At 44.6% G+C, this 26,186-nt stretch overlaps 1 protein-coding gene across 1 annotated transcript; it reads right to left on the reverse strand.

Annotated features, from left to right (window-relative positions):
• Positions 1–2,830: 2,830 nt before the first annotated feature.
• On the reverse strand, positions 2,831–25,779 carry HAL (histidine ammonia-lyase). The gene is made up of 20 exons (XM_004269521.3): positions 25,153–25,779; positions 24,201–24,261; positions 24,067–24,094; positions 23,651–23,725; positions 23,486–23,558; positions 23,327–23,393; positions 22,997–23,034; positions 22,032–22,157; positions 20,841–20,980; positions 18,888–18,935; positions 18,088–18,235; positions 17,229–17,324; positions 17,073–17,131; positions 16,125–16,205; positions 13,652–13,717; positions 13,410–13,575; positions 10,756–10,890; positions 6,885–6,993; positions 6,715–6,784; positions 2,831–4,502 (listed from the first exon to the last, which is right to left on the reverse strand). The coding sequence occupies exons 1-20, from the start codon at positions 25,397–25,399 to the stop codon at positions 4,362–4,364; spliced, it is 1,974 nt and encodes a 657-aa protein (XP_004269569.1). The 5' UTR covers positions 25,400–25,779; the 3' UTR covers positions 2,831–4,361.
• Positions 25,780–26,186: the final 407 nt, after the last annotated feature.

A 26,186-nucleotide genomic window follows, 5' to 3' on the forward strand; every position in this document is an offset into this window, starting at 1 on the left:
ACGGGCTTCTCATTGCGGTGGCTTCTTTTGTTGCAGATCACGGGCTGTAGGCACACGGGCTTCAGTAGTTGTGGCTCGCGGGCTCCAGAGCACAGGCTCAGTAGTTGTGGCGCATGGGCTTAGTTGCTCTGCGGCATGTGGGATCTTCCCGGACCAGGGCTCGAACCCGTGTCCCCTGCACTGGCAGGCGAATTCTTAACCACTGTGCCACCAGGGAAGTCCTGGAACTTCTTTCTTAAAGTCAGGGGAAGCCACTGCAAGTTTCTGAACAGGTTAGGCCCAGTACAAGAGTGTTGTGGTAGAAAGATTAATCTGGTTTTAGTGAACAGAGTAGGCACTCAGGTATGTGCTGTGTGAGTGGACTCTGGCAAGACACCTTAACCAAGTCCTTTGGTGGAGACAGTAGGAGGTATCAGGTGCTAGAAATCTGGGTGGAAAGCTCTGGAAATGGCACAGTGAGATGTGAACGCACTGACTAAAATTGGTTTGAAAAATAAGGAAGTTCCTCTATGACACACATCACAGCAAGACCCTTTTTGACCCGTCTCCTAGAGAAATGGAAACAAAAAGAAAGACAAACAAATGGGACCTAATGAAACTTAAAAGCTTTTGCACAGCAAAGGAAAACATAACAAGATGAAAAGACAGCCCTCAAAATCCGAGAAAATATTTGCAAACGAAGCAAGTGACAAAGGATTAGTCTCCAGAATTTACAAGCAGCTCATGCAGCTCAATATCAAAAAAACAAACAACCCAATCCAAAAATGGGCAGAAGACCTAAACAGACATTTCTCCAAACAAGATATACAGATTGCCAACAAACACATGAAAGAATGCTCAACATCATTAATCATTAGAGAAATGCAAATCAGAACTATAATGAGGTATCACCTCACAGCGGTCAGAATGGCCATCATCAAAAATTCTACAAACAATAAATGCTGGAGAGGGTGTGGAGAAAAGGGAACCCTCTTGCACTGCTGGTGGGAATGTAAATTGATACAGCCACTATGGAGAACAGTGTGGAGGTTCCTTAAGAAACTAAACATAAAACTACCATATGACCCAGCAATCCCACTACTGGGCTTATACCCTGAGAAAATCATCATTCAAAAAGAGTCATGTACCACAATGTTCACCGCAGCTCTATTTACAATAGCCAGGACATGGAAGCAACCTAAGTGTCCACCGACAGATGAATGGATAAAGAAGATGCGGCACATATATACAATGGAATATTACTCAGCCATAAAACGGAACAAAACTGAGTTATTTGTAGTGAGGTGGATGGACCTAGAGTCTGTCATACAGAGTGAAGTAAATATTCTCAGAAAGAGAAGAACAAATACCGTATGCTAACGCGTATATATGGAATCTAAAAAAAAAAGATGGTTCTGAAGAACCTAGGGGCAGGACAGGAATAAAGATGCAGACGTAGAGAATGGACTTGACATGGGGAGGGGGAAGGGTAAGATGGGACGAAGGGAGAGAGAGGCATGGACATATATACACTACCAAATGTAAACTAGATAGCTAGTGGGAAGCAGCCGCATAGCACAGGGAGATCAGCTCGGTGCTTTGTTGCTTTGTGACCACCTAGAGGGGTGGGATAGGGAGGGTGAGAGGGAGACGCAAGAGGGAGGGGATATGAGGATATATGTATATGTATAGCTGATTCACTTTGTTGTACAGCAGAAACTAACACACCATTGTAAAGCAATTATACTCCAATAAAGATGTTAAAAAAAAAAATAAGGAAGCTCATTAGCTCCCCCTCGGAATTTCACAGGAAGGACAGGCTTCAGGAGTGGTTTACCCAGCCGCTCAGTAATCCTGAAGACCCAGATCCCTTCCCTCCCTCTGTTCTGTCCTCCAGTGTTGGCGGCGCCCCAAGGCCAGGTTCCCCCAGGTGTGGCTGACTCGCAGCAGCCAGAGGGGCTTTGTGCTTTCTCACTGGGGTCAAGCAGAAGAGGGAGAAAGCCTGGCTGTCACGGCTCTCAGGAGAGAAAGCGTTTTCTCAAGCCTGCAGTAAAATTCTTCTGTCTCATTGGCCCAAATTGCAACCTCCGCTGTCTCTTGAACTAATCACCCAGTAAAGGGAATGGGACCCCCTTGAGACGAACCAGGCCTGTGCCCTGAGCTGAAACGAATTTCCTCCAACTCTTTTTGTGGTTTTGTTTTTTGGTATAATTTCAGTGTTTCCATTTAATAAGTTAATACCTTCAACCAAAGTAAACCCCCAAATGCAAAATGATCATGCTATTCATGAGATAATTAGAAGGTTTAATAAAAAAGCTAATCATCCAGGGACCAGATTCAGAAAGGAGACACAAGTTTAAAGTAGTAATGAAAAGTAGCTTCCCGGGAAGTTTTCAGGTTATGTGTGGAATTTCACGTATGCGGCAGACTGTGACAGCTACAGCCCCCAAACCACACGCCCACGCCCTTGTGTGTTACTCTCCCAAACTCACTTGGGCTTGATGCGTGACTTGCTTTGGGCAACAGGACATTAGCAAATGTGGCACAAAAGAAGCTTGAAAATCCCTTGCGCTTTGGGGTTTGCTCTGTGGCTGCCCCGAGAGAACAGGTGAAGAAGCCCAGGTGAGCTCACTGGGGCAGAAATCGTGATGCCTCCAGCTCTTCTGGGCTGCTCAATGGGGAAGAGAGAGAATGTATACTGAATCAATCACATTTTCTAAAGACACTTTGTACCGTGTGAACATTCACTGACGAAATCTTTCAGAAATGTAATTAACTGCAGTTAGAATAACCTTTCCCTGACAAGGTGTTAAACTTTGTTATAAAAAAATCTAAGAATACAGCAATGACATAAGACAGTTGAGACTTAGTTTATTCCACATTTACCTGGAAACTCCCTTGATGGCATAGTACAGAGCTGTGTAGAAAACTCAATGACAGAGGGCCCCGGAGGACCACGCGGGCCTGTGGGAAACCAACCCGCCCCGTACCAGTGACGAACAGCCATCAAACCGCTGGGTTTACTGGCTCCACTGCAGCTCGTGGATAAGAATGAATAAACTTCATTTGTGTGTTTACATTTCAGCAAAGAACAGCATGAAGAACCACCTTTCGGCGAACAGGTTCCTCAGCACATTTTGCTTCACTGAATTTTGGTTTGCACTCCTGTCTCTACCTTTCCTGTGGACAGGCTGCAACCTAAGAGAAGACTCTACCGTGAAAAGGCTGTAATCGGGTAGGCAGGCTGGCAGGTGTGCCTGTCCTTTCCTTGACCAGCTGCCGTTGTTAGAGCCGTGGGGTCACATTCCTGCACTTGGAAAGCGCCTTGCTTATGTTTGCACAGAAGGGTGCAAAGTCACAGCTTCGGGAAGCCAAGAAGTCATGTGACCCATCCTCCATCCTTCATCGGGACAATCACACTTAAGCCTTTCCAGCAGGTTCTTTATCTTCTTTGCGGGAAGGGGAGGGAACAGATTGGGTAACATCCTAGGGCGCATCTGACCTTTGTCAACGGGGCCTTGTTTTAATGATTACTCTTATAGAGAGGGGGTTGGTTAACTTCTGGACATCAGATTCCTTAGCTGTGAAATGAGGAGGCGTCTTAAGCTGGGTTATTACAAGAATGTGAATAGAGTACTAACACGTGGTAAATTTAGTAGCAATAACACTAACCTCCTACTCCAGTTTAAGCATCTGAATCCTTTTTCTGATATGTGCGGTGACATCTGATAAATATGAAATGCACGATTCATTGAGAACCACTCCCACAGCAATCTTTATATTCCTTCCTTAACTCCTTTACACAGAATCTCTTGTTGACCTATTGACTATTCTTTAGGATGATTCCATGAATAAAAGAAAAAGCAGCTTAAGAACTAATTATGACTTAAAAAGTGTTGTTTACAAAGACATATTAAGGAACATTCATCATAGCATGGCACAATACAATCAGCCAAAGTTAACTAGTGGAGAGTTTGACAAAGCAAAAAAAAAACAACCCAAAACAAAAAAAAAAGATTCACAAAAGTCTAACGTTTTTGGAAAACAATGCCATCAATCTGTCTCAAGATTTGAGTTCATCTAATATTGAGTCAAAGGTCCATGCAGTTGTGGTTAGTCTTCTCACCCTTAGAGTGAGCGGCCTGTAGATTTCATTAGGAAACAAGAAAACTCCTGTAATCTGGAAACACCAGCTGCATCTGTAACCAGTGCTAGATTTAGTAAATGTAATACTGTCACCAGCCTACCCAGAGCAGGTATTAGAACCGAACTAGATAATTGATTGATCCACCTGAGAAAGTTCTCAGGTCTCTCCTTCAGCATAATACTGTTTGCTGTTAAACTAAGTACCATCTGATCTGCTAATTCGTGACAAAAAAGCATTAAACATCCTCAGACTCTGGGATTTTGGTCGATTTCCTGTGCAGAAATTCCAATGAAAATGCTGTTGGAGAAACAGGTCTTGATTCCGGAATATGCTCCATTCTGTATTTTTCGATGTATGGTGCAGCTACTTCCCAAACCTGAAATGCAAGGACAAAACAAAGTCAAAGTGTTGACAACATTGTTTTCACATGTCATTAAACATCAGCTTCATGTGAAGTCAAAACATTATCTCTGACTAGATAACACAGCAGCTGTTTGCTTGCTTTTATTATAAGCCATTTGACACATGATCTGTCAATGAGCCTTTGGTTGCTTTAACAGCTTTAAAAATACAAAGTCCAAAATGTTTCTAAAGTTACCATGAAGGTTTTCAGCTGCTTTACTCTTCTAAAGCAAAACAAGCCAGGAAACAAATGAAGCCTAGAGAATTCAGTGTGGATGGAATTAAGGAAAGTCGCTCAAGGATGGGACTGTGTGTTTTCTAAGGCAAGCCTTAAATGATAAGAGGCAGTGGATTTCCTCTTTGCTCTCTTTCCATGCCACACGCCCTCTGTTCTTTGGACCCTTGCTACTCAGAACGTGGCCCCTGGACCAGCAGCGTCAGCATCGCTTGGGACAAGTCAGAATGTCAGCCCCACTGCAGACCTACTGAGTCCGAGCCTGCACTTTAACAAGATCCCCTAGAAATTCACGTGCACTTTACCGTTTGAAAAGCACTGTTTCACAGCCTTGTTTAGTGTTTACCTCCACCCACGAACCTATTTCCTTTCAAGCATAACATCTTCTCAAACTAAAGTCCGGCTTTTCGTTTATATTATAGCTGCTTTTTATCTGGTTGGCCGCTGACAGGGAAGGAGCATTTCCTATTCTTTTGTATTACCTTAGAAAATGTATTCTTTCAAAAACTAGCCTCCTTGAAAAGATATCTGCACCCCCAGGTTCACTGCACTATTTACAATAGCCAAGGCACGGAAGAAACCTAAGTGTCCATCAATGGATGAATGATACAGAAATTGTGAGACACACACACGCACACACACACACACACACACTGGAATTTTATTCAGCCCTAAAAAAAGAAGGAACTCTTGCCATTTGCAACAACATGGATGGATCTTGAGGGCATCACGTTAGGTGAAATAAGTCAGACAGAGAAAGACAAATATCGTACGATCTCACTTATATGTGGAATCAAAAAAAAAAAAGAGCTCATAGATGCAGAGAACAGATCAGTGGTTGCCAGAGGCGAGGGTTTGGGGGAGTGGGTGGAGGGGATCAAAAGGTACAAAATTCCACTTATAAAGTAAACAAATCCTGGAGATGTCATGTACAGCTTGGTGACTATAGTTAATAATACTGCACTGTATATTTGAAAGTTGCTAAGAGAATAGATCTTAAAAGTTCTTACCACGAGAAGAAAATTGTAACTATGTGTGGTAGTGCATGGTAACTAGACGTACTGTGGTGACCATTTTGCAATATATGCAAATGTCAGATCATTATATTGCAAACTAATATAATGATATATGTCAATCATATTTCAATTAAAAAAAAGGCTGAGCTCTCACACACCTCTCTTCTAGCACCAAAGTTGGCAGCAAGCAAGGGAATTCCCCTCAAAGGGTACAGGGAACACTTTGAAATGACAGGGGTGAAGGTCAAAGGAAAACAATTGTTCCCCAAGAGCAGTGCAATGGTTCCAGGGGAAAATCAAGCCATTCTAGGGAACATGATACCTACAAATGAAAGGCCTAAAGAACTTTAAAACTACATTTTAAAAATAAGTCTGCATTCTAGGCATCTGTCCCTATCAGATGCGTCTGCAGTCAATGTAGCCAGAGGGAAGAAGCAATAAAGAGACCCTGTATCTCACCCAGTGTGATGGGGCAGGACACACCAGGGCACTAGACACATCCAGATCCCTTTGAATAAAAACTCGGGAAATTTGTTTTCTCTTCAGGTCTATGCAGTCACTGAACCAGGTGGTGGTGGTGGCGATAGCATTATAGAAAGAGAATGTATTTTTAATAAGAGAGAACCTTCTTGATGGGGAGGAATCCATGAACCCTTCATCTCATTTTCTCCCCACAAATACTTGTCCCCAAATTCCATTTAAAATTCATTCCAGCTTCTAATCCTTAGATAGTCCATGTTTGGGTGCAACATGGGACACTTAAGAGTGTATCGAATAGTTTCTTAGTGACCTTGAAAGTTGCATGAGTACCTTTGGGTTCACTTCCAAGGAACAGCCAGGAAGCAAAAGAATATGAATGTTTTTCCACTCTTCACTCCCACTTTGCTTTCCCATAACGACCCCAAACTAAGAACTAAGCCAAGTAGCCAATTTACCTTCTGCTCTACGAGCAGTCTGTGCGCTGCCTCAATGTCTGGGGCCATGAAGCGATCTTTTATCCAGGGCCTGCAGAGACAGCACATCAAACCGTGAGCCAACGTTAACTGCTGCCAGGGTTCAAAGTTCTAAAACAGTGTCACTTTCCAGGAATCTGTTCTGACTTTACCTTACAACTGAGCGCACCAGGTCATAGACCTTCTCCAGTGGAGTGGTAGTTTTCAAAGGGCGTAGAAACTCTATCCCTTGGCAGGCTGCAAGAAGCTCGATGGCCAGCACTGAAACAAGGAAGGACGAGGGGACAGCTGAGTAGAGTCTGACTTCATGCTTGAGGGATATAAATCCCATGCAAGCTGACGGCCATCGCCAGCCAGCTAACAGATGGTTGGCTCTCCCAGTCTATGGGTAGAATGAAGATCCCTTGGTATTTGGTTACCATCTTAAATGTGCTTTTCTAACCCCTTGGCTGCACCTTTAATGGTGAGAAAGGTAGGACCATCCAGGTACATCAGCTTTCCCCTTCTCCCCTCAGCTGATCAAGATGGATGACCTGTTTCCTATTTCCACCTTGGTGTAAATTTTAATTTGTTTTCAGTCTTACTGTTCCCTACGGCCTGAAATACCTGGCAGATAGACTTTCATCAAAGGATTGAAGGAACCAGTGAATGAGCAGATGAGTCTTTGGTTGCCCTGGAACTAATTCTCCAATGTCTGTTTCAAACCTTCAAACTTAAAGGCTCCTGAATCCACGAAAACTGAAATTCTAGCCATTGGCATCTTGCCAACTTTAAGTTTCTTGATAAAACAGTCTCTACACTGTCTTTTCCTAGCTATGAACGCTTGTGGGATGTACCATACCTTGAGATCCACTCTGAATATTGAAATCTAAATCTCTCTACATTTGATATAGTCTAATGAAGAATTTTTTATAGAAATATAATTCAAAATTAAACCACTTTGGGTTCTGTTATTTGCCAAGAAGTTAATTTAGAATCTTAGAGGCCACTTAAGTGGTCTCTTGATCAGGCCACTTAAGTGGTTAACCAAAATGGAGTATTAAAAACATTTGACTTCTTGTCTTAAAATTTATAAAGCACATTCCAAACTCTGGTGAGTACAGACAGGTCACGATGGGAGAGGATGAAGTTACAGAATCCATTAGGACCTGGAAGAAACTTCACATCTTCTAGTCCAGTCCCCTCACTTTACACGTAAGGAACTGGAAACTTTGAGAAGTAAAGCATCTTATTAAATAAGTGCTTATGCTTATTTCATAGAGCTGGAGCTCAAGATCAGAACTGGCTAACCTTCCTGATTCGCCCTCACCCACATGACACAAAGCTGGCCTCTTGGTTGGAGACATGTGAGTAGGAAAATGGCAGATTTTGCTAGTGCATATAACAGACAGCTTCTTAGATGGGTTTGCAAGATAAACGTGATACATGTCAGGAAAACCTTGAGTAACCATCTCTCAGCATTCTGTTAACTGCTCTTCGTTGCTATTCACAACCGTAAATTCTCCCTGATGCCATCAGATGGGATTTAAAAACCACACACTTCATTGATACAGATGCAAAGGGTTCAGTGTATCTTGATTTACCTGGATTTTTAAAAATACGATTCTCGTTTATTTTGAAATAAGCTGATATTCAGTGGCCTAATAACCACCTTCACCCTTCCCTTCCAAAAATTTAAATACACTTAATATATCCTAAGAATCACGGAGATACCTTCTAGTTTCCCATGAATATTTTCTTCACCTTAACAGAGTATGAGTCACATGAACTAAAACCATCCTGAGCAAATAAGTAATAGTTCTACTTAGATATATTGCAAGGACTTTCTTAAAGTTTTCAAAACTGACGCTATTCATTTTATCGACATCTGAGGCTAATTTATACCTGTGTCCCTTTCACTAAGAAAAGACTGCTTCTCGTGACCTTACATCCCCTTCCTTCCCACCTCCCCACCATCCCCTGGCCTTGACTGATGTCCGTGCTTGGGCTTCAGACTCTCTCTCACTCCTGATCTTTTTCGGACCGCCGCAGGGCATGCGGATCTTAGCTCCCCAGCCAGGGGGATGAACCCACGCCCCCTGCAGTGGAAGCGCCCAGTCTTAACCCCTGGACCGCCAGGGAAGTCCCCACACTGGGTTTTTAAAGCTCCTCCCTTTGAAAAGTTTTCCCTCCTTCCTCCAGTGGGCTGGTAACATTTCAGGTCTTCTTTTCCCCTGAGCGCAACCGCCTCTCTGTTCCTGGTGTTCTTCTCACCTGACCTCCTGCAGCCGTCAGCTGCCTCCACGTAGAGAACTGCCCTTCATCATCCATCCCAGTTCTTTCCTGAGTGTGGGCAGCTGTACATCATTGCGACGCATCCCAGAACAATTTATTTTGTGCACACACATCCCCTTTCCTTATTAAATACTGTTCCCCTCTTCCCAGTTTGCTGGCCCTATTCGTTTCAGGTCTTAATCTTAAATACTCCTTTGGAAATGCCTTTTCTCATCCCTTCAAACTAGGTCAGGTTCAGTTACAGCCTCCTATAACTCAATTCTTTAGTCAGGATTTTGTTAAGTGCTACAAAGAGTTGCCAAGTTGTTGTTCAATGTCTTCCTCTTTAGGTAGACTCTAATTCCCAAGAGGGCAGAGAATACCTCATTCACCACTTAATCCACTGTGCTCAGTGATGCATGCCTTTCCACCCGAACCAGGCCAGACAGGGAGGAGAAGGGAGTGATAGTAAAGGGTACAAGGTTTCTTTCTGGGCTGATGAACATGTTCTAGAGTTGATTGTGGTGTTGACTCACAACTCTGATATATTCACAACGCTACTAAAACCCACTGAATTGTACAATTTAGGTGGGTGAATTGTATGGTATATGAATTATATGTCAACAGAGCTGTTACCAAAAAAAGAATACCCAACTCTTTCACACTTATCTTAAAATAGTGGTATTCTTTTGTCAGCCAATTGCTTCCAATACAGTTGCAAAAATTTAGGAATTTAGAGAACAATGCCTAAAGGAAGGCAGTTTCCCTTTAAGAAACCAAACAAGCAGCGATTAAGAAGTCTGGAAGGGGTTGACTTAACAGGGCTCCACCTGTGAACTCTCTTTGCTGAGAAGGCTCAGCGTCCATGGCTCACGGGCCCAGCCGCTCCGCGGCATGTGGGATCTTCCCGGACTGGGGCACAAACCCGTGTCCCCTGTATCGGCAGGCGGACTCTCAGCCACTGCGCCACCAGGGAAGCCCTCGTCAAGTCTTTAGGACCAACTGCAACACACAAGAAATGATGGGACAGAGAACAAAAGTACCACCACGAGGAAGCTCACAGGTAAATCCAGAATGTCAGTCTCTGTCAGAAAACTGACGTGGTTTTTTAACTACTCAATGGCATGAATTTAAAAAAAGGGAGAGGGGACTGTTGTAAATGAAAAGAAGCTTAAAACCTTGGCCACCAAATTTAAAAGGTGGGTCTTGAATCCTGATTTGAACAAACTGTAAAGACGTTGAGGTAATTTGGGAAAATTTGATACCAAGACTTATTGTTGATTTTTGTCGGATGTGATAATGGCATCATGGTGGATAAGGAGGTTTGTATTTGAGAGAGAAAGTATGCAGGAAGAAAACATGACAACAGGGATTTGCTTGAAAATAATTTGGGAAAAGTTAAAAAAAAGAAAAAAAAATGAAGCAAATGTGTTAACTGTTGAATTAGAGTGAGGCATATGAAGGTTCCTGGTACTAATCTCTCCACTTCTGAATACGTTTTAAAATTTTCATATTAAAAAAAGAAGCCAGCTGATGAACTGGCTTCACCAGCAGGTGTGGTTCTTAATCTTCACCGAGCATTAGAACCACCTGGAGGGCTTGCTAAACCCAGCTTGTTCTGCTGTCTTTCCTAGGGTCTCTGATTCAGCAGGTCTGGGACAGGCCCTGAGTTCCCAGGTGATGCTGATCCTGCCGGTGGGGATCCCACTCTGAGGACCACTGGCGTATAGTTTATCAGGGAGGCCTGCGTCCCGGCCTGGCTGGGGTTACCTTGCTCCACGTGCTCAATGACCCTGAGGGCTTTCCTTGCTGCCCATCCTCCCATGGAGACATGGTCCTCCGTGGCGGCACTGGTGGAGAGAGAGTCCACGGACGAGGGGTGGCATAGGGCCTTGTTCTCAGAAACTGCAAGAGGCCAGAGAAGTTAAGTTAGGGACATACTTACGTATGTTCCTAATAGAAAAATTGCCAAAATGACACATGGCTTCCCAAAGTGCTCCTCTGCGTGGGATACCCTCTCCAGGAGCTCTTTGTCGTTAGCAAAGCACCAGATGGTCCAAAGTTACTTTGGGAAAAGGAAGAAGGTTGGGTTTTTTTTTTTTTTTCCCCAAAGTGAGAAGGACTCTAAAACTCTAGTGAGTTCTGAGATAAGATCGGGATGGGAACCCTCATATTACAAAGCCAAGTTGAAAACACTAGAAGCATTTAGCATGACAGGGAGACTCGGGATAAAAAAGGTGATGGTCATTTCCAGGTATTGGAGGACAATCTGATTATGTCACCAGAGGAGGTGGGATCAGAATTCAGGCGTGGCGTTTGGGGATTGAGGCTGGACCCACAGATCTTGAGCGAGAAGATTTACAGTTGAGACTGTTCAATGATGACATAAGTGGATGTACTGGGTTTAAGCAAGGGCTTGATGACTGCGGGGATGTCTTGGGGAGGTGGGGGGAAGTCTAGAGTTGGCCTAGGTTGCTGTCTCTCAAACTTTATCGTGCAAATGAATCACTGGGTCTTGTTAAAAGTGCAAATGTTGAGTTTTAGATGGGGGCTGATATTCTGCTGTTCTAACAGATTGCCGGTGATGGCTGTATTTTGGGCCAGAGGACCACACCTTAAGTAGCAAGAACCTAGATCACAGAGTTCCTTCTCCCCAGCTTCAGAAGCTGGGAAAGGTCAAACGCAAAGAGTCTTTTCCCCTCTTTTTTTGAACTTTGAGAGCAGCTCTGAGTGAAGCTGCAGTTCTTTTCTATGCTATAGGGGATCCTGAGATAATATACTATAAACTATGGTGATCCACTGATCCTGGTTTGCCCAGAACTTTCAGGTTTCAGCACTGCAAGTCCTGGGCCCCTGAACCTGCTATGTGGATCACCTGGTTTGGTGGGGCTTGTTCAGAAACGTAACTTACAAGTGGCCAATAAAAGAAAACCACCAGTTTTATTACAATGAAAGCAAGCCGACCAACTTCAGATGACAGCTAGGGCAGCTAAACACATCCAAAGGAGGCTTCCCAAATTCATAACGCTTCTCTGAAAATCAGTTACCACCCCCCATGTTAATGTGAGAAGTTGCTGCCCCTTAGAGGGATATTTTAGTAAGGAGGTAAGTGAGTAAAGAGAAAATACTGGACAGAAAATGAACTCAGTGGCTCTTTGTTGGCTGTGTTGAGTCTTAGTGTGAGACTTAACTGAGGAAGGGGTGAGTAGTAATAGTAACAACAACTAATATTAATTTAGTGCTCATGACACTCTAGGCACAGTTCTAAGGTATTCCACACATTCATTAATTTAATCCTCAAAACAGCCCCGTTGGGTAAACTTATCACCCCCATTTTACACAGGAGTAAACTGAGGGTCAACAGGATTAAAAGACTTCCTCCATATCACGCTGCTGGTAAATGGGCCGAGCTGGGATTCGGACCCAGAGTCTATGCTCTTATGAGCCACTATGCTATCTGGCCTCTTGGGTACGTTTGCCAGAAAAAATACCGGATGCCCAGTTAAATTTGAATTTCAGATTAAAAAAACAAATAATTTTTTAGTACCAGATAATATGCTGAATAATTCAAATTTAACTGGGCAGCCTGCATTTCTATTTGTTAAATTTGGCAACCATATTTTAGGATTAAGTATTGATTAAAAAGAGATCCTCATTAATTGAAGTGAGAGCACAGATTTGCAAGCCAAAATGCCTGGGTCTGAATTCTGCTTTGCTTCTCACTAGCTGCGCAGTATTGAGTAGGTCACTTAACTTCTTGGATCTTCAAGTATTCATCTTTGAAATGGAGGAAATCATAGTACCTGCCTCTTGGTATTGTTTGACGATTGAGTAAATATAAGTGAAGCCCTTTGCATTTCCTTTGTGCCGGTCTCTATTCCGATGTTCCTTCTCTGTCCCTTACAGTCTCGAGTCAGAAATCTGCTACATTAAAGCTCAGTTCTCATAGAGGGCATCTTGCTTCTTATAAGCATTTTTGCATGTTGTAATCACATCCTTACGTTTTTAGTGGTTGGTACGTCTTACAGAATGTATCCAAACTTTAATCATTTGGATCAGTTCAAGTTTCACCAGTAGCTATAAACATCTTTTGCTTTTTTCCTTCTGATAATCTTCAAATTGAGATTAGTGAAAAAACTACATAGATGAAGTTCACATGTGAAGTCACATGGCTTCCTACAGAGAAATCGTGGAAACCTCCTTATTTACAACCTCATTAGTGTGTTATTATGTTTCAGTATAATGTTGCCTAGGTTTTATTTTATATTTTTTTTCTCTAAACCTGCTGCATTTGTATTGAGGATGCACGTGATGAAGGTGGTGAAAACGTTAGATCTCAAAGACAAAATGTGACACTTTTAGGTAAAATGGAAAGGCCTTTAGGTGACTAGGCTTGCATTCTGGGCAAAGTGCAGTGTCCTTACCCAGGGCTGCAGCCGTGCAGTGGGCTATCATGAATCCAGAGTTCAGACCACCTTCAGCCACCAGGAAGGCAGGCAGCTCGCTGAGGGAGGGGTTGCAGAGCCTTTCAATTCTTCTTTCACTAATTGCAGCAAGTTCATGGACGCCAATGGCCAAATAGTCCAGGGCCTGAAAGAGTGTCTCGATTCAGTCGGCCTGTATTAGAATATGCTTTCAGGGTCAGGAGCAATTCTAAATAGCTTACTTTGGCTGGATATTCACCATGGAAGTTTCCTCCAGAAACGGTCTCTCCCCTGCTGGCAAAGACCATCTTTCAAAATAGGTTAAGGCTTTCACATAACACTTGGTGATCACTTCACGTATAACTCTTTCCCCAGTTGCTCATTTCCAACATTGAGGTGGTAGCCCTTGTACAAAGGTAGGGTGGAGAGAAGGAGAGTCTTTCCACAGGCAGGTGTTGACATGAAGGGGTACAAAGGTAAACAGAACAAAACAAAAACCTTAAAGATCATTGTGTCCACCCAACTGGGGGTCAAAGAAACTTGAAGCATGAAATGATGTTTTCTCTTGGGATGAGATCCTCAAACACCATAACATTACTAATCTGGTGGTCTGTACTTGCCCTCAAAAAGTTTATAACCTGAAACTAAGAACAGAGATCAGGACACCAGTTTAAAAGCAAATTCTGTTTCCTCAATGGGCACTGCGAGCTTGTGCTCCATTGAAGAACCTGCTGAATGGAAGATTTTGCTGATGAGCAACCACCAAATCGTTGGAACAATCAATTCTGAGAAAACTTTCAAACCTTCTACTCACTGATCCTGTGCCAGTGTTCACAGCAAATGGCGGCCAAGAGGTCATTGCAAACCCACTGAAGTCAGTGGCAACTTTGGACTCACCGAACATTAAGACTCTCAGGGATCATTCCACTCCATCGTGTATTTTACTTAAGTCAACAGGAACCTGACAGAGGCAGCAAAAGACTTTCCAAAGAGCTAATTTTCACCTACTGGACTAAAGACTATTCACAACCTACTAACTAGGAACTCACTCTGTGTAGGAAAGGTTCTGACTTCCAAAGAGGTAGAGGTGCATGTGTAACTTAACAAGTTTGGAATTACCCTTTTCTGTGCATATGACTGTGAGCCTCTTAGACCTAGCTCCTGCCCTTTTCCATGGACCCGCCCCCAACGACAGGCCTTGGTTTTCTCTGAATCCTCAGAGCAAGTGATCTCTGCACCAATTTACAACTTAAGCAACATCTATTGTTCTCTAGTTGTTCCAAATTTGTTTGTTGGCTACTAGGTTATAGCAATTAGAAGTTAACTCCTATAAACTATGTAATAGATGGTCTACATATGCAACAGAAGATTGAGAAAGATATTCTTTTGGGTAACACCAGTATTGCTGGAGAACTCCCAAATATTAGCCAACTGGAAATTCATCAACAATTAAGAATCTTTCACTGAGAAAGTAAAGGACTTTTGGCTGAAATTTCTGCTGAGGCAAGTGGTGGGGGAAGAATTTAGCAGGGAATGATCCTCCCTCCCTTGGCCAGTAGTTTAATGGTATTTTTGTTTATTTGTTTTGCTTTTTATTACTCCGTAAGATACCCTTTCAAGTCTAAATTATGTAAGTGTAGAATGGATACCTCTGCTCTACAGTGCAAGAAATAAGAGATGAGAGAAGAATGCACGGAGTTCATGAAAACTACTTCTCCATTTGGGGGTGGATGGTGTTGAGAAGGGTTAGTGAGTTGAGGGGTATTTAGCTTGGGTCTGACTTAACCGTAAAACAACCTGAGAGGACATAAAACGCACATCCTGAAGTAAGCTTGTCAGAGAAGCCACATGGAAAAGGTCTAGTGAGAAACCTTATACAGCTGCTCTCTGCCAGCCCGGGCTGTGCAAGGCTTTTAGGGCTTACTTTCTCCAATGTTAAGAACTGAGGCGGATGTGGGGTAGGAGAAATAGATTCCTAAGGGGTTGGATGGTCTTCAAAGGCAGTATTTCTCTGTGAAGACTTTGCCTGTGTGCCTCCTGACCGATCACATTGACTTCTGGGGGAACTAAGCCATCACAGAACCTTCCATAGCAAAAACAAGATGACGCTGAGATACCCACACCGTGAAGGGAAAGAAGGGCTCCATCCTCGAGAGACGGAAGCATTGTTACTCTTCTTTGTACAAATATGGGAACAACACTGATTTGATTAAACTCCATGTCAGAAATAAACTCAGGATGAGGAAAGCCATAACTCTTTGATCAATACTTAGGTAAGTGTTAAAAGGTTGCCTCTGTTTAGTGCACCATGGTATCACTAGCCCTAGGAAGGCTCACATAAATGCCATCCTACCCAGGGTCTCTACAATCACACTTGTGATGTAGATCTTCATCCTTCTACCAACAACCTCAGCAGTGGGTTTTAGGGCAGAGGTCTTCGTGAAACTCTGCAGCCAATGTTGGAAATACCCCCTTTAATCTTTCATCTGTCAGTTTTGGAAGCACAGCACGTTAGACTCCGAATCTGAGACTAGGTTCACAGATCTGCCTCTGACACTTACCAGCTCGGCTCTAGAGCAAGGCATTTAACCTTGGAGCCCAAGTACGTAGTCTATGAAACGGAGCAACAGAGAGGCTACACAAAACGATCACTTAGATCTTAAAATGACCAGCTGGAATTCTATAATCACAGCTTAGTAAACCATCAAAAGATACAGGATTATCTGTTGCACTGTTAATTTCTGTGGTAATGATGTTCTTCACAAATGCTATTGTGTCGTTCACCACACCGTGGATCTAGAAGACAAGATCAAATGAGCTATACATGGAAGACACTGATAATGGTCCCTGTCACATAGTCTGATATTCTTATTAGAATAGCAAGAACAATTTAAACTGGGATTTCTTCTTACTGTGGAGCCAATTTGGCAATTCTTCCCCATAGACATTTTAAATCTAAGCTAGAACAGAACTTGCTGAGAACAAGGAAAAGAGGGTATTTATGCTAGGGAGGACTCTTTAGTACCCTACAGATTGGAACTTGGTACAACCTGAAATATTGTTTCACCCTTGAGATGCATGTTAGTCTGTCACTTAACTGCCATTTGCAAATGAGTTGGAACATCTGCAGTGTAGGTTGCCTCATGCCAACCCAGGTCATCTGCATTTTATATTTAAAGTTATGACTCACAGATTCATTTATAATGGTTTATGTCTGCCTATTAAATGCAGATAAGATCTAACCATGGATATGCCCTTGAATTGTAGTTAGATTTTCCCATGAACGTTCCTGGCAGACTGGTTCTAGTTCTGTCTAACAGGTAGAGCCAGTAAAACTCCATTAACTGGTTAGGATGATGCTATTACTAAGAATTTTTTAAAGTTAGGGCACTAAACCAAAACAACAAGCTATCCGTCGGACTTCTCTACACGGGGGTTGAGCAAAGTAATTCAAAGGGAAACAAGCAGCTTACCATATAGAACAGAAACTTTACAATAATTGGAAAGTCGAATTATTACATAGACATCATTTTTAATAGAGGCAGTAATGAAATCTGGACTACCATTGACCATTACATGACTTTCTAACACCTTCCTCTCTTTCTATTCCCCACCCCGACAAACTGGGGGAAAGAATAGAAACTTGTTAGCTTTTTTGTTTACCTGTGGACAGCAGCGCAAGGTGTAAGCGTCCTGAACACGATCACAGAACCTGTGACTTTCTGTGGAAAAGGTACAGGGATGGCAGGGGGCATGTTAGCAGTTCTTTCCAATAATTTCCAAAAGCAAATAAGCTCACTCACATAGGCACGCCCAGACCTGCTATTTCAGATGGGTGGTGATCTGAGTCCAAGAGGGACCGAAACCGAAAAGCGACTTCAACTTGCCCACGATGAGGGCGAACAGCGTGAATGTCTAGAATTGATGAAAGAGGAAAAGTCTGAGCAATTCTTATATTGAATGAACTACCATCGCTGGAACAGAACCACCCACTGTGCTGACACAGCCCGCAAAAGTCCAGGGGTCCTTAACCATCACTCAGGATTAGAAACTTAACTCCAAAGCAAGATTTTCCTTATGGACTTTATTCTTTCTACTTTAAATATCTGAGTGTAAACTATGTGTTGAGATCTCTGGGAATTCAACTCAAGACACTGGGCCTACCCTAAAAAGACTTAGGCTCATAATGGAAGGGAGCTCAATAGTGGCCTAATTTAACTAAGTCATTTTTAGATAGTTTTTTTGGTCCTACTACATATAAGAGTAGGGAGTCTTTCCAAGTCATTATTTTCTAGAAAAGCTACCACTTCTACAATTTTTCTCTCCCGATTTTCAAGTGGGGATCAGTGCTAATCCTACTCTAGCTCTCAAATCCTGCCCATAGATTCTTAAGACAACATGTAGTTTGATGGGAGTCAGAGCTGGTGATCTGGGGCAGGTCACTTAACCCTCTGGGTCAGCATTGGTCTGTGAAACACGGTCGTTTCAACGGTCAAGTGTGGCGTAACTTAGATGAAGCTGCAGCAGTCCTACGAAGGCACAGGCACTTGGATTTTCTTCTTCCCTGCCATCTACCCCCACCACTCCCGCGTCTGAACACCTTGACCAGCCTCCCCTCCCCCCCTGCACCCGAGCTCTGCCTGAATGAATAGCAAACCAACGGAAGAGCCATGCTGACCAGTATCGAAGGCTTTGGTGGTGCCCTTCAACACCTCGAGGGTCAAGGACGCCACTATGTCAGCCTGCCGAGCAATGGCGCTGGCTCTCTCCACAGCTTCACAGCCCAGGGAGGTGATCATCTGCGTCCCGTTGATGAGCGCCAGACCCTTTGTGGAAGGGGAGAGAAGTGTCCAGACGCTGTTTGTTGTAACAGGTGTATGTGCAAGTTGATTTCCTATCTTTTGCTTTCATAAGAGAAAAGTTAGCCTGTCGGTTGAATGACGTTGATCCATGGTTTCTAAAGTGCAGGGCAGTAATGCATATTGAAGGATGCAAGGATGAAGTGCTAACATATGTGAAATCATTAGTGTAAATCTAGCAAATGGAATAGCTGTTAAGTGTCCCCGTCATTAAGGCAGCAGTGGTGCTCCAATGTAGATGGCATATCAAATCTTTAGCTCTTAATTATGCTGCATTTCTTCTTCAACTTCTCATCATTATAGACAAGACACCTTGAACAATTTCTGGCCCGAGACTCTTGGCTTAGAGCATCCCAAGGGACGCTGGCTTACAGCATCTCTTAGGGGTCCTTAGAGATCCTGATTTGAAGTTTAAGTTCTTCTGTAAAAGAACCCCTAGGCATCTGTGGCCTGAAGAGTCTTTTCAGTGCTTACGGCAGAGCCCTTTCTTCAGTGCCCAACTTAAGCAAACATGGGAGCTATGTTTATTTTAAGATACCAGTGAGGCTGATATTAAGACTGAAAATAGCTATTAAGTAAAGATGTGTTAAAGCGAACAAATTTTCCTTAGTCTCCTTACCTCTTTTGGCTTCAAAACAATTGGTTTCAATCCATGAGCTGCCAGGACCTGTAGAATGATTTAAAAGGTAAAAATGGGTATCAAATGAAACATCAGCATATTTCTAATTTCATGTGGAATCCAATAAAAGGCTTTTTAAGCCCAAAGGTCTGTCTTATAAAAGGTTAGACCTACGTGAATTGGTTCTGTTTATCTTCGCTGGTCTATCCTCTAGTTCTGTTCTTTAGTCTGCAAGCAGACTTAGCTTTCGAGTAATTTTTGTACCTACATCAGGGGCTAGTGTCTACAAAATCAACCCTGAATGTTGGTTTCTAGGTCCTTTGCTTTCAGTTTCCACTTTAGTGATTCACTTTTTTTTTTTTTACTGCTGCTTCCTGAGCAGATGCACATCCAGATGCATGTGCGCTAAGGCTGAGCTCCAAACTCTGTCCACGTTCCCTGGCCTCCAGAGCTTGACCTAAAAAGTCCTCCACCCTCGTCCTACTTGTCTGAACACTAGCAGAGCCTCAGAGCAGGGCTTCTCACTTGTATGGCAAATGTGTGAGCACCAGTGAAGAGGGACTTATGGGCCCAAGAGATGGACACAGAATCCTGAGGGGAAATGGGCAGAATGATCTTCCCCTGAAATAAAAGAAGTGAAAGCAATCACTAGGTTAAGGTCCCTCTAGGGGAGAAGGAAGACACAGAGGCAGGACCACTGACTCCATCAATTTCACAAGCTTATTAGAATATCTAACACATGATTAACTCTGTCCCAGGAGTGGGGCTGAGGGTAGGAAAAATGGAGACAGACAAGCTCAAGGGCAAACACAGTCACAGTATGTTAAGTGTAACTGGAGGTAGGAAGTGGGTAGGGTTCCGTGGAAAATAATCACATAAGATGCTGGGAGGGCACAAAGGAGGGGCAAAAGGGACTTGACGGGGTGGGCCTATAGGGAAAAGAACCAGAAGAGCAGAGAGGGAAGTTTCTCAGAGGACTTATCAGAAGCGGGAAGAGAAGAAGGGACATGGCTCGTCCCTCTGCCTAGGACACAGGGCACTCCAGCCGCAGGCCACCTCTCGCTTCTGTGATGTACAATGTTGCTGGGGAAGGATTTGGCTGGGGCGTGTGGATATGACAAGCAAGACTCTTGTAAGCCACTTTAATTTGAGACATCACCCTGAGGGCAGTGAGAAGCATTGCACGTTTTGGCCAGGACACGCTTGGATTTGCTGAGTGAAGGTGGTTGTGGGAACACTGTACATAGAGAAGTAATGAAGACCAGTCTGCATAGAAGGAAGGTGATCTAGAACCCAAACCCCCGAAGGACTATCTGTTCCCTTAACTTCTTCCTCCTTGGTCCTCTGCCCCTTCAGTTACTGTTAGGGGACCTCCCAGCAAGAGATCAGAGATGACGCTTCAAACAATTCTTTGGGCTGCTCTGATGAATTTGGAGATGAATGAAGAAAACGTTAAAGCTTTATCAAAAACAAGCCTTTCTGATTGGCCACCAGATGAGAGTTTGGGGTGGAAGGGGGAGTGGAGCCTCCTTTCCAGAGGTTATAAGTCAGTGCTATGATCCGCAGCCCTGTACCTATTAGACCAGCAAGTAAATAAACCTGCAACAACATGTGACCTCCTGGACAGGCACTGGAAATGTTTTAGATGCAGAATAAATTCCCGCAGTTAACACTGGCTGCTGTACCTTTTTACCAAGGTGATCACCAAGTCCAGAAGGTTGACAGTTGCACATGGAAGCTAAGAGCCTTGCCTATTTGACATCTGTACTGCGCAAAGGCTGAGCTCCTGACTGTCCACACTTCTAAGCTTCGGTTGTCACAGCCATAGTATAGGGATAACATTGGCTCCCTTGTCGGGCTGCTGTAAGGATGGAGTGCTGGAAAGCATGCAAGTACACCTGGTGTCCAGCCTCGGGAAATTACTGCAGGTGGAAGCTGTTATTAAAATCTTACGTATTTAGCGTCAGCCCAGCCACTCTTCGGAGACCACATCTTCCCTTCCCCAATTAGCCCGAGAGCAAGATGAGAGAGTGGGGCCAGGTCTCCACTGGCACCAACGGTTCCTTTCTCTGGAACATAGGGCAGGCAGGAGGCTGGGAGAGAAAGAGGCACCGGTTACTTCAAGAGTACTTCATTCTGGCCATCCTCGCTTTAGGGAAAGACAATTCCTCAAGCACAACTAATGCTTAAGGGACCTGGCTGAACTGCTATAGAAAGAAAAAGGAGAGGGGGAGAAAGAGAGAAAGAAAGTCAGGGAAGAGAGAAAGAAAGGAGGGAAGGAAGGAGGACCCTCCCGGGAGCAAAGCTTTCTCTGGAAGCCACTTTAAGTTTAGACTTTATCCTAAGGACAACGGGAAGCGTTACAGGTTTTAGCCAGGACATGCTCGGATGTGCTGTGTGAAGGGGTTGGGAGAACACTGTACATAAACAATTAAGATCAGACTGCATGGAGGAAAGGTGATCTGGAACCCGTACCCCCATGATGACTACCTCTGCCCTTAACTTCTTCCTTCTCCTTGGTCCTCTGCCCCTTTGTTTACTGTTACTGTGCATGTTCTAATCTGACCTAGAAATTTCTAGAAATTCTAGCAATGTATCTTAAAGATGTGATCAGGAGCTAGCTGTTATTCTTTGCTGCCTTCTTTCTAAGAACATAAAGTTTAAAATGATCCAAATAGGAATTAAGAGACTTTCATAGGACTGATTGGTGTATGTAGCCATTAAAAACTATTGGAGGGCTTCCCTGGTGGCGCAGTGGTTGAGAGTCCGCCTGCTGATGCGGGGGACACGGGTTCGTGCCCCGGTCTGGGAAGATCCCACATGCCGCGGAGCGGCTGGGCCCGTGAGCCTCCAGCCCTGAACTTAAGGCCAGACTTAAGGGGCTTATTCTAGTCTTAAAGATGCCAAATGCTAAGTGAAGGCTGATAGAGAATGGGTGAAAGTCCACAGGAGAAAGAGTCTCTGCCTCACTTCTACCTTGCACCCCCATCTAGCTAACCTCCTTCTTGCCAAGCTCATTTCCCACTCATCTGCATTAGTTTATGTCTTCTTTTCTCACCAATTTCTCACCACCCCATCAATCAAGTCTACCTGTGGTACACACACAGCCTCATCGGAGGGTCGGTTGGGTATCTGTTGCATTACCATTAAATACTTCGATAACTTGTTTGAGAGTCTCCAGGGAAATGCCACTGTATCCTTTGGCTAAGACATTGATCCTTAAAGCCAAGAGCATCCGACATCTCTCAGGGATTAGTGGCTTCCCAACACCTACAAAACAGAATTGATGTTTTCTCCAAGAAAAACAAAATTTTTTCCTTCTCCCAGCTGTCTCCATCTCAGACTTCTCGCCACGTCTTGGCTCAGATACTTGCACTACTTCCTCTCCTGATTCTCTTGCTTCTTCAAGTCTCATCTTCCAGACAGATATGAGAATCCAGTTTTGCCTTCTCACTTGCCCTTCTTGGAAGCGTCAGTGAACGCCCCGCCCTCCTCAATACCCTTAGAATAACGTCTGGACTCCTCAGCACAAGCTGTCTTGCAGTCTGATGGGATTCTTGACAGACTTTCCCGTCTCACCTCGTCCCGAACAACCCCTCCCTGAGTTCCAGCCTTAATTTCGTCCCCTGACTGCATCACTCTCTTGGCACGACGGTATCCACGCTCCCATGCCAACCCCATCCTTTCACCTGGCCCATTCCTTTTCCTGAGATTCACTTGAAAGGTGGTCTTGTGTGATGCTTTCTGCTTCCCCCCTCTCTGCCCCACCCCGGCAGCAGAATTGGCACCTACTCCTTGGAATCCGCTAGCTTCTGGACGCTGTTAAAGGATGCCTGGCACTGCGCTACGCAGTCGTCCGGGTATTGGTTCCAGGGCCCCCAACCCAACCCCCCCTGCAGATACCAAAATCCCCGGATGTTCAAGTCCCTTATATAAAGTGATGTAGTACAGTCGGCCCTCAGGATCTCCGGGTTCCTAATCTGTGGATTCAGCCAACATCCCAGGCTGGTTGAATCTGGGAATGCAGAACCTGGAGATACCGAGGACCGACTGCACTTCATTCAAATCAAACAAGATCTGGGAGGCACTGAATGTTTGGAGTGAGTTACCTGAAGAATGTGAACGTACTAGGTTGACCTGGAGCTCCCTGGAAGAGAAAGAGAAAAAACCCTCTTAGATACCTCACCGTGAAAATGTTCCCTCAGCTGGGAACATAGTTAAGTCTTTGGAGGGACAGAATAGCCATGATGGGGCACTGGAAGAAACCAGCAAGTCTGTGTTTTCTTTATCAACTCATGTGTGAGTTAATCCGAGCCTCACCCTCCTTATCTGTAAATTGGGGCAAATGCTAATTATTTCTGTTGTTGAAAGAAATCTCCAAAATGAGAATAAGTGGCATGTGACTGTGTGTGTGTTTGGTGGGGAGGAATCAAACTTACTCTAGTTTACTGACAGGAATTACAGTTCTGGCAAATTTCCCAAAACCTGTAGTAATGCCGTAAACAACTAGAATAAAAACCAGACGTTATACAGTTAGACACAGGCGGCATCTTTTAAGCATATAAAAAGAACTGCGTAATACAAAGAGAAAAGGATACCAGTTTTTTCTTTCACGATGCTTTCTATGACTTCCCTGGAGTTCTGCACCTTCTTTTCAGCAGTGGGGGTGAGCTAGGAAAACATGGGTCAGAGCTGAACATGTCAAAGATTTACACGTGCCGTGGAAAAGGTCAGAGGATGTCCTTCCCCTCCCTCCAGCATACCTTGATTTTGTAGTGTCCCTTGCCCAAGTTGACCAGATCCTCTGTGGTCAGGCTGTCCCCATCTAAGGCAATGTACTGCACAAAAGAAGGGAATCTCCGTGAGTGCAAACAGCTTAGTCGCTCAAACAAAAGAGTAGGGAAGCCTGAAGCAGAATTAAGCTCTGACCCGTCAGAGATTTTATCACTGCTGTCAAACACTCATGTGCTAGTTACAAAGACAGCTTGCTGAAGAGGAGGTTGAGGAAGGAAAATTAGAAGTGGAAAAGCGTAATGCCTTTCCCTATTACACAGAGCTGGATAAAGCCCTGTCCTCACTGACGGTGCTTGGTCATAAATTTTGCTAGCCCTCCCCCTCCTTAAATGAGGGGTGGGGGGACTTCATTTTCTTAAAAAAAAGGACGTGGTTTGAAACTTACCTTTTCGGGTTCCCGGTATTTGCTGTATCTGTAGCCAGGTAAAGGAAAATGCTGGGTAGTGTGGAAAAGCCCCAGCCCCATCATTGGTAGCAGTAGCCCCCAGAGCAGACCAACAAGCCTGCAGGAAAGGATACAGGTAAACTCCTTCTGGTTGCGATGGAATGAAGTCGGAAGACATGGCATCCCCTTCTATGACTGAAACAAGAATGCAAGAGAGACCCCTTAGGGATCACAGTGGAGAGCCACTTTTGGCGTTACTGGTAAACCAAGCAAAGGGCTCTTCAACTGCCTTCGGAATTCTACAGAAATGGCTGCTTTAAAACGACTTCTCATGCTTTAAAATTTACAAAGGAGGAGAGCAAAAGGCAGAGATGTAGGCGCCAGGCATGCATGAAAGGGTTTAAATGAAAGTTCAAGATCCAGCCCCACCTCCATCCCCATCACTGGCTTTATTTTGTTTTAAATCTATTGTTTTAATATTTAAAATATATTTAATATTTAAATCTATGGGTTTTTTTGTTGTTTTTTTTTTTTGTGGTACGCGGGCCTCTCACTGTTGTGGCCTCTCCCGTTGCGGAGCACAGGCTCCGGACGCGCAGGCCCAGCAGCCATGGCTCACGGGCCCAGCCGCTCCGCGGCATGTGGGATCTTCCCGGACCGGGGCACGAAGCCGTGTCCCCTGCATCGGCAGGCGGACTCTCAACCACTGCGCCACCATGGAAGCTATCAAACTTTTGTTTGATAGTTTCATTAAACAAAATAGATTTAATTTTGTTTTAAATCTATGCTACTGGTCTCCAGTCTGGTGAGGTTCTTTTGAAGGGCAAAGGGATTTTCAAAATGATTCGGTAACTGCAAAAGCCTTCAGCCCTGCGGTCTTGAGTTCAAATCTAGTCTTTGCTACTAGTAAGAAGTCTCCTCCTTTCCGAGTCGGCTGCCTTGTTGTAAAAGGTGGCTAAGACTCCTGCCTTCCTCGCAGGGGTGTGCGAGAATCCCTTCCCCGTCCCCGCCCCCCCACAATTGGGGAGGACAAGGGACCGTCCCTCCCGGCCGAGTGATTCGCACCCCTTCCCTCCGGCCACTCACCCACTTCCACGAACTCGTTGTCCTCCAGGGCCACCTCCAGCGGGTCCTCGTGGTCCAGCAGGCCCAGGCCCTTGCAGCGGCGCACGAGGAAGCTCACATTGTCCACCGAGGCGAAGCCACCATTGTCTGGCTTGTTCTTGATGTACCTCCGCACGGCCTCCCGGCCCAGCCAGCCCACCGTGAGCTGCGCATCCTGGCAGGGCACCGCCAGCCACTCTCCACGCACGTGCACCGTATACCTGGGCATGGTCGTCCGCTGGCGACAGTCACTGGGAGGGGAGAGTTTTATCCGGGAATGACTACCGAGGTGTGGTTGATAGGGAGAAGTGGGATGGGCTTTCAAAACACGCCCCCTCCTTTGCCTTTACTCATTCACGCATTGGACAAATATTTATTGAGCGCCCCACGGTGTCCCTTTGATTTTTTTGCAGCTGAGTGAGGGGCAGGAGAGTGGGATGCAGGCCGCCTTTCCACCTGCCCTCCAGGTCTGCTGCCAGCAAGGCCTGGGTTCTCCAGCCCTCGGGTCCTAGAGCCTGCCGACCCTGCTGCTGGCCCTGTCTCCGCAGGGGCCCTGATTCCTCCCTCCCCTGGTTTCTGTCTGCGTTCTCCTCCATTAAGGGCAGCTTATAAACACCATGTTCCTGTCTTTATCTGGAATTACTCAACTGTAAAATGCTCTTCACTGGCCAACTGTGACACCAGGGAGTGTGGCAATCTTCATGCATTTGTTTTTTCCCAAATACGTGTTGAGCAACTCCGCCCTTACCACTATGAAGGTTTTCTGAAGCTGTCCCTCCACAAAGGGAGAGGGCAAGGCCAGAGATCATTTTCACAACTAAAGGTCACCATTTTGGTGACAGCCACCGCGCTTGGACTCCAGCTCCACTGCTTATTAGCCTGGAGCAGTAAGTTATTGATTAGCCTCTGTTTCCTCATCAAAAGGCAAAGGGGCTAATTTCCTCACTGCAGTGTTTGCAGTATCTACCTGGGATCAGATCCTGGTCCTGCCATTTCCCAGCTGTGTGACATTTGGG

Source organism: Orcinus orca, chromosome 11 (assembly GCF_937001465.1).
Source record: "Orcinus orca chromosome 11, mOrcOrc1.1, whole genome shotgun sequence".
NCBI lineage: Eukaryota > Metazoa > Chordata > Mammalia > Artiodactyla > Delphinidae > Orcinus > Orcinus orca.

What these genes read in the sequence shown, in the direction of transcription:
- HAL (XM_004269521.3), bottom strand. Translation starts at nt 25,399, where the DNA reads ATGCCCAGGTATACGGTGCACGTGCGTGGAGAGTGGCTGGCGGTGCCC. An exon ending in CAACCAGAAGGAGTTTACCT is followed by an intron (nt 24,095 to 24,200) that starts GTATCCTTTCCT and finishes ACCTGGCTACAG; the next exon opens with ATACAGCAAATACCGGGAAC. An exon ending in ATGGTGAATATCCAGCCAAA is followed by an intron (nt 13,576 to 13,651) that starts GTAAGCTATTTA and finishes ACACTCTTTCAG; the next exon opens with GCCCTGGACTATTTGGCCAT.